This window comes from Triticum aestivum, chromosome 7A (assembly GCF_018294505.1).
Source record: "Triticum aestivum cultivar Chinese Spring chromosome 7A, IWGSC CS RefSeq v2.1, whole genome shotgun sequence".
Lineage (NCBI taxonomy): Eukaryota > Viridiplantae > Streptophyta > Magnoliopsida > Poales > Poaceae > Triticum > Triticum aestivum.
The window spans coordinates 705,540,422-705,548,491 of record NC_057812.1 but is presented as its reverse complement, the minus strand read 5'-3'; the positions used below and the strand labels follow the sequence as shown (position 1 = coordinate 705,548,491).

Here is an 8,070-nt window from a genome sequence, read left to right as displayed (position 1 = left end):
ATTGCCTGGCTCTTCCCCTGCAGCCCCTCTCCGTTCATCAAGAGGCCTGTTGGATTAGGTCTCTGCTCTTACTGAAATCTAGTGAAAAAACAAAAGGTATCAAATAATATACTTCGTGAGATTGTATTCAGGATGCAGAAGCTACATGATATGACCAGCTAGCAGTTTTAATTTACAGTAAGCAAAGAACCGTTGATTGATTGAAACAAATTTCAAACTTTAATAACAATCCAACATTAAAGTATTCCTTATTTCTTTACTCAAATCTTAATGTGTTGGATCATCAAAATCACATACTGGTGAGATACCATCAAATCATCAGAGGAATCAGGAATGCAGATCACAGAGGACATGAGATGAGAGGTGATATTACCTTACTGCTTGGGGAAGCCATGGACAGAGGAGAGGAGGAGCAGTAGCAACAAGCTTGGGCCAGAGGACGGCGTCGTCGGTGAACTCGGGGGCGGGGGCACCGGCTCCTCCTCCTCGTTGCTGGGGGGGGGGGGGGGGGGGGGGGGGGCGAGGCGAGCGGGAGGACGGGACGCGCCGAGGTTGGAGGTGAACCCTGGCCGCCATGGCCACGAGTGGCTGCGGCAAGGAGCAACGGTGACGGCAAAGAGGAAACGTCGCCCATCTGCTACGTGGCGGGATCCTGTCAATCGTCGGATCCTCGCGCACATTGCCTTGGATGGAGGCCGGATGCCTCACCTCGGATCGATCCCTCCGTTGCCGGATCACTGGCAAGCCTCGCCTCGGATTGATCCCCAGCCGCGTCGGAATCCCTCGCGAGGCGCGCCTAGGCCGGAGCCACTGGATGGAGGAAGACCGCCGAGTCGGTCGATCCTTCGATGGATTCCTCGAAGCCCACGCAGCAGAATGTGCTGGCCGACGGCCCAGTGCACCAGAGGCGTCCGTTTCGGCCCGTGGAACAGCAGCCCACAGACAGCTGGGCCAGTTTAAATAGATCGCGGAACATGTTGCCTTGACACAAAATCTGATGTCCAGGAACTCGCGGATCAATAAAACGGACGGCCGAAAACCCAAATCGCTGTGAGGGCAGGGATTAAGTGCGGTTATACTGTCCTTAATAGTTTGGAAAAAGGGACTGAAAAGCCTGTCTAGTTGATTGACAACAAATCAATTTGAAAACATCTTGAAAACACACACACCGGCTCTGAGAATCTCATACCAAAATCAATAAATTGGTAAAGATAAACCTCACCTTGTCTGTAGTAGTATCACGACAATTACATACTAAGTACTTACAATATAATCTACAAAAGACTAGTTCCTTATTTCAGATATATAGTTGCATCAACAGTACAACCTATATGACCCGACGACCATATCCGTCATCGTGACATCCCTTACCACGAGAGTAGGTGAGGGTTTTGCCGAGAAGCCACATGAGACCGTTGTCACGAATGAGATGCACTACGTGTCATGTCGTCGGGCCATAAGCCCATAAGCCCGACGACAGCGATGGGGTGGGGAGAGGAGGATGCAGACAATAGTGGCAGTTAGGGTTTCTCCCTTAAAAAAACCCTCAAGAAAAGAACCCCTTGTCAATACTTAGGTGAGCGCGTGTGTGTGCGCATAGCACAACCGCTAATTATTGTTCTCATGGGCAATGTAGCAGCCGGTGAAGTTACAATGGCTGGGAGAAGCCAAGGAGTCTACAAATTGCATCTACTTTACAGAATGTTCATAGTAGTTTGATTTTAGAATTTCATTTTGTAACCCTCTTCAGGCCAGGGAATACAAGTAGTCGGCCAAGACTGCAGCAGCACCCCACCCACGCACAGCCGCCGCCGCCTCTTCCCCTTCCACCCCACCATCTCGTCCGATTTTACCGGCCTTCCGCTCCCGTCGTCGGCGACCACTTCCCCTCCTCGACACCGCCGGTGGCCGGCAAGGAGATGGCCCCGACGCTGATGGAGCTCCCGGGCAGCCTCCTCACTGAAATCCTCCTCCGGCTGCCCGAGCCGGAGGACCTCGCCCGCGCCTCGGCCGCCTGCCCCGCCTTCCGCCGCCTCGCCACCGACGCCTCCTTCCTGCGCCGCTTCCGCCGCCTCCACGCCCCGCGGTTTCTCGCCTTCATCGACCTCGACGGCTTCCAGCCCGCGCTCCCGCCCCACCCCGCCGCGCCCGCCGCCCGCGCGCTTGCCAGCGCCGCTGACTTCTCCTTCTCCTTCCTCCCCTCCCACTGCCGCTGGATCCCGATGGACATCCGCGACGGCCGCGTCCTCCTCGGCCGGGACCACGGGAAGGACGCGCGGCCCCCGATCTGCAGGGAGCTCGCGGTGTGCGACCCCCTGCACCGCCGCTACGTCCTGCTCCCCCCGGTGCCCGACGCCCTCGTCGCCTCGGCGGAGCGCCCGCCCCCCGTGCTACGCGGGCCCTCGGACGAGCCTCTCCTCCTTCCCCTCAGCGAGAACGATCAGGCGGCGGAAGGGACGGCAACGGCATTCACGGTGATCTCAATGGTGCATTGCGAGACTAAGCTGGCCCCCTTTGTATTCTCTTCGAGCACCGGGCAGTGGCGAGCGGCGGCACCCATGCTTTGGTCGGCCATGCCAGTGTCGCCGATGGATCCTGCTTATCTCAGGCGGCACCACGCATATGGCTGCTTCTACTGGGACTCCACCAATATCAAGAGGAAAGAGTTGCTCGTGCTTAACATCCAGAGGATGGAGTTCTCCATCGCCGAGCTCCCATCCTCTGGTTGGGGCACGCTAGGCGTGGCCATTGTGGAGGCAGGGCAAGGCAGGCTTGGGCTGTTTGGGATCCGTGATGGAACTGCAGGTGGCAGCAAACATGACCTCTGCTATAGCGTTAGGCACAACAAAGGCAAGAATTCCGGTCAGTGGCAGATGGTGAAGACCTTCTCACTAGGTCCTGAGGGCCTGCATTATCTCAAAGCGGCAACAGAGAGGTGTGTGCTCCTGATATGTTCTGAAGCCCCACGGCTCGTTGGCTTGTCTATGGTGATGCCAGACTTGTTGGAGTATATCTCGGTGGACGTCAAGAAGTTGCAGCTTGAGAGGGTCTGTGTCAAGCCTTTCGGGAAGTCCTTGTCCAGGACGCGCATATATGCCCACTTCCCGCCATCGCTGTCTTCGCCGACGATATGAAGTGGTATACTTTCTACTGCATTTCCAGTTATGTTATGCATTTCCCTTCATAGTTTTCACATGGATTGTTCAGTGTTGCAATTGGCCATTCTTGTTTACATGATTTAGTAGTCGTTATGTTTTTGTGCTCAGTCATGGGAAAATGAACATATTTGTGATCTGTTGCCCTGTTTGTTGCAATTGCTGTTTTAAGAGAATCGTACAAAAGAAAATATCTTTCACATAGCTCAAGCTTCCACTATCATTTTAGGAGTCGTGAAATCAAAATATATCTGTTCGCAGAATAGTTTTATGGCCGAATGCAGAGTAATCCAAATATAGATCCAGTATACCTTTGGAGTGTTTACTTTCACCTCTAGAAATTAGTTACAGTTAAGAAGGACTCATCTTGTCCACTTTCTTCTTGTAAATGTAAGGATGTAGGGAAGTTTTTCTTTTGGTCATCTTCACATTCATTTTTCCTTTTCTTGTGATGATGTTGTTTTGAAAAATCTCTGTAATTACTGTGTTCACAATTAACTGCCTGAGTGTCTGCTCTGTATAATAACGAAAGAACAGTGTGCGCGCCCACTATGTGATTTGGATCAGTCTCATAAATCAGTTATAGGCTTCACATCTTTCATTTTTTATTGTGGCTAGAACCCGTGATATATTTCCTTAAGTGACTTAGCTAGGTACTAAATATTCGAAGTCCTGCAACACTATAATGGCCTAAGATTTCAAGTGCTCGATTTCTTTTTCTGTACATGCCAATGTGCTCCGAACTGCATTGCAAATTACAGTGCCAAACATACAAAAACATCGTATATTTCAAATACGGTGGGTGCCATGGCAAGTTTACTGTATACTAATCTGTATGCGCTACAGGAGTTTAAATGCGCGAGTATTAAGCTTGGCACCCCTGTAGAAAAAACCTACATAAGCCACTGAGCATTACTGATTGAACGAATGCTATTCTGCTGCTTGTGGTACTACGTACTATAAGTTGCCCAACATGTGTACCTATAATGTGTTCCTTTTAGCTTGTAAGCTCTTGAATATGTGTACAAACTGGACCCAGAATTCTTGTCTGTTTGTCTAAACTTTCATCTTGTTTGTTCAGATTCAAGGGAGCCGTAATCAGATCAGCATTCTCAATTCAAGATGACTGGGATTTCAGTAGCACGATGGTTCGGTGGACGTCATCAGCTTTGCCTACAGGATGACGCTATCCACATTGCTTTGCCTGGTCATGTCTATGCTTTGGTTAATTACAATAGCATCAATATGGAGATTTTCTTGGTCTGAGTGTGGCAGTGCTCATGTCTATCTTGTGTTCTTCCTTTGATACCTAAGAATTTTGCATTTTAAATTAACGGTCCTGATCAATCAAGAACTGTAGTAAATCCACTTTTATTATTTATAGTGACTGTGTTATGACGCAGCTGCTGCCAATGCGGATGAACAGACATGGCAGCGAGTGGCTGCTGCTTGTCCAAGTCCGCTGCTCCTTTGACGGCCAATGCACCCTCTAGTTTGTCACCGTAGTTGTCATATGCACTGCCGTGCAGAAATCGTCTGAAACCCATCGTGTGCATAGCAGCAACTGGGCTTGTCATGGTGGCCATGGCATCGTACCGCTCATACATAACCATTGCCTCCTGAGTCCTGAACTTCTAAAAGCTCCACTATCTTTAGAAAGTTGCCTCTATTGTTGCCTATGGCTTAGAAGACTTAGAAGCAACCTCTAATGGTCCAACCCCAAACTAATCTGGTGTGTTTGGTAGCCTGAGTTAGTGTGTTCGGTATTGAAGTGGCAACTGCTTGCATTTCATTCGATTCTTTCTCCTCTCTCTCGCCAAACAAAAGCCATACGTTTCATTTCCCTTTGATAATTTAGATGGTTGATATCTTTTGAACTGAAGTTTTATTTTGTTTTTTCATATATTTTAATTTCTTGCAACACGACATAGCACAAGACCGATCTTGGATACATTTTAAGCTACTTTAAATTTCATTATTTCAATCAACTGAAAAATATGTTAAATATTTTCTGAATCGAGTGAAATATGAGTTAACTAATTTATGAAAATGATTTGATTGTAAACAACAACATTTAAATTTATGTGAAATTTCACTTTCCTTTTCAACATGTCAAAACAAAACACCAAACAATAATTCACTAACACATTCAAATACATTAGTCATTTTTTACCATTTTAAAAAGAAATCAAACTATAATTCATAAATATTTCACTTAGATTTCACACATATTCCAGACAACTATTTCGCACAATCTCAGCCCTTTCGAATATTAAGTCCATAAATATTATTTCACTCAATTTATTTTTTAAAATATTATTCATAAATATTCACACATATCTTAATGATTTAAGTTGTATCTCATTCAATCACTAAAAACATTCCATGTGCATATTTCACATACATCCACAGATATTTCAATCAATTATTTCACACAATTTTAGTGCTTTTGAATATTAACTCCATTTATTTGCTTTGAAATATTATTTCACTGTATTTCAAGTTTTAAAATATCATTCACATATATTCACACATATTGTTATTATTTTAGTTATATTTCAATCAACTATAGAAAACATTCCACATGTGTATTTTCACATACATTTCATTCATATTTCAATCAATTATTTCACACAATTTCTCTCCTTTCAAATATTAACTCTATTTATGTGCTTCCGTATATTATTTTAGTCAGTTTAAAGTTTCAAATATTATTCATAAAATTCACGCATATCTTAAATCATTTAAGTATTTTAATCAATTACACAAAAACATTCCACATGCATCTATCACAAATATCAACTAACTTAGCTAGATGTTACCAATTTTAGGAAAAATTCAAAACAAACTGCACATTTTAGGAACGTGATTAGTAATACTTCGTAAACATCCAAGCTTTATTTCCCCAATCCTACAATCGCATTTACATTTATGTCATTTCACTCATTTGCAATGCTTATTATGACTTTGACTAGAATAAGCTGAAGTTATTGAAAGCTAAAAAATGCTTTCAATTTTATAGACAATATTTTTCAAGTATTTTACTCACATTCCAATGCTTATTTGTGAGTTTAATCGAAATATGAGTGAAATAAATACATGTTTATGTTATTTCACTCATTCTAGTGTTTATTATGAATTCTACTGAAAAACATCGAATTTGTTGAAAGCTAACAAATTATTTCAATTTTATAGACATTTCAAATAAATATTAAGTATTTTACGTACATTTGAATTCCTATTTTGTGAAATTATTGAAAATATGAGTGAAATAATTTCATACATGTTTCAATTACTTCACTCAATTTCAGTGCTTATTTTAGAAGTTGACTTAAATAAAAGGAAATAGTTGAAACTGCTTTGAAGTAAGTTAGGAACTAGAAATTACACTAGTGAATTTACTGGAATAGAAATATGATTGAAATAAAAATAATTAAAACTAGTCAAATGTATAGAAAGCTTGGTCTTGTTCTAAAGGTCTTATCACCAGGTATTCAAATATATACAAATTTAAGAAATGTATTTTTAGTTGAATAGTTATCAATCATATAAACTATCCCAATTAAATAAAACGATCCCTTTTCTAATGGGAGTGAAAATTCGTGAGTATGTGCAACCATCCTTCTCTCTCCACACACTCACTTTTCGACGACAAAAGCTGATAAATATCTCAGGCTCACGCGTATTAGTAAGTGCTGCAACTGGTAGTAAAGAGTTAAATGGGGAAACAAACTTAATGCGGGAAACATTGATGCTACTTTCCTATGTAGGCTCTCATGAAAAATAAAATAATAGATTTTTTTGAGACAATAAATAAAAAAATAGATGAAGCGAGACTTGAAATAGGAAAGCACACCCACATTGCTCTTAAGGGGTGCCTTAGGTGAGCCCCTAGGCACCAAGACAGGAAGTCGTTGGGCTAAGCCCATGTGGTAGACTGCTGCGGCGGGACTGTTTTTAAAAATTCAAAAAGTTTAGAGGATTTTACAAATATAATTGAAATTCAATAGTTTAAAGATTTTTAAAAAACTCATGAATTCAGAAAATATAAGCAGATTTTGAAAATGATCATGATTTCGAAAAAAGGGGGAATTGAAAAACTTTCATGATTTTTTAAATGGGAAAAAGAAGAAAAAAGAAACTAATAAATAAATAAAAGAACAGAATAATTCAAAAGAAAGAACAAAAAAGGATGAGGGAAGGTGTTAGAACCTTCCAGTTATAAAAAAAACCTTCCAAAACTAGTGAGAGGAGGGAACCAACACTCACGTGCCTTGCATGCCTAGGACTACCCAACAAAGGCGAACCAGCTCGCCCGCTAGGACGGCTTCTTTCGCTAACTAGTTGACTCGCTCAATGGGTATTCTGTAATCAATTGACCGTTGATGCCGACCTTTGATCGTTTGCTTGACTGCTGAATTTTCAAAAAAAAAATCATGAATTTGAAAAAAATTGTGTGCTTGAAAAAAAGTTCATGGATTTGAAAAAGTTGATTTTTTTTGGGAAAAGTTCATGAGTTTTATAAACGTTCACAAATTTGAAAAAAGTTTGTGAATATGAAAAAAATGTGAGTTTGCAAACAGGTTCATGCATTTAGAAAAGTTCATGGGTTTGAAAAAAAGTTCGCAGGTTTGAAAACAGGTTCACTGATTTAAAAAAAATCATGGATGAAAAAGAGTTGCTGATTAAAAAGAAGTTTAAGGCTTTGAAAAAAAGTTTATGAATTTCAGAGAAGTCATATTTGAGAAAAGTTCACGAATTAGGAGAAGGAGAAAAAGGAAAACAGAAAAAAAAATCCATTCTATAAAAACCATCCAAAATACCAGGGAACATTCTAGAAAAAACCAGGGTTCCTGACTCCTAATTCAGCGGCGAGGGTTCCTGACTCCAGTTCAAAAAAAAAAAAAAAAAAAAA

General features: G+C 42.1%; 1 protein-coding gene across 1 annotated transcript; it reads left to right on the top strand.

Annotated features, from left to right (window-relative positions):
• Positions 1-1,720: 1,720 nt before the first annotated feature.
• Positions 1,721-4,536, top strand: LOC123146841 (uncharacterized). Its single transcript, XM_044566116.1, has 2 exons — positions 1,721-3,138; positions 4,237-4,536. The coding sequence occupies exon 1, from the start codon at positions 1,920-1,922 to the stop codon at positions 3,132-3,134; it is 1,215 nt and encodes a 404-aa protein (XP_044422051.1). The 5' UTR covers positions 1,721-1,919; the 3' UTR covers positions 3,135-3,138; positions 4,237-4,536.
• The last annotated feature ends 3,534 nt before the right edge of the window (positions 4,537-8,070 follow it).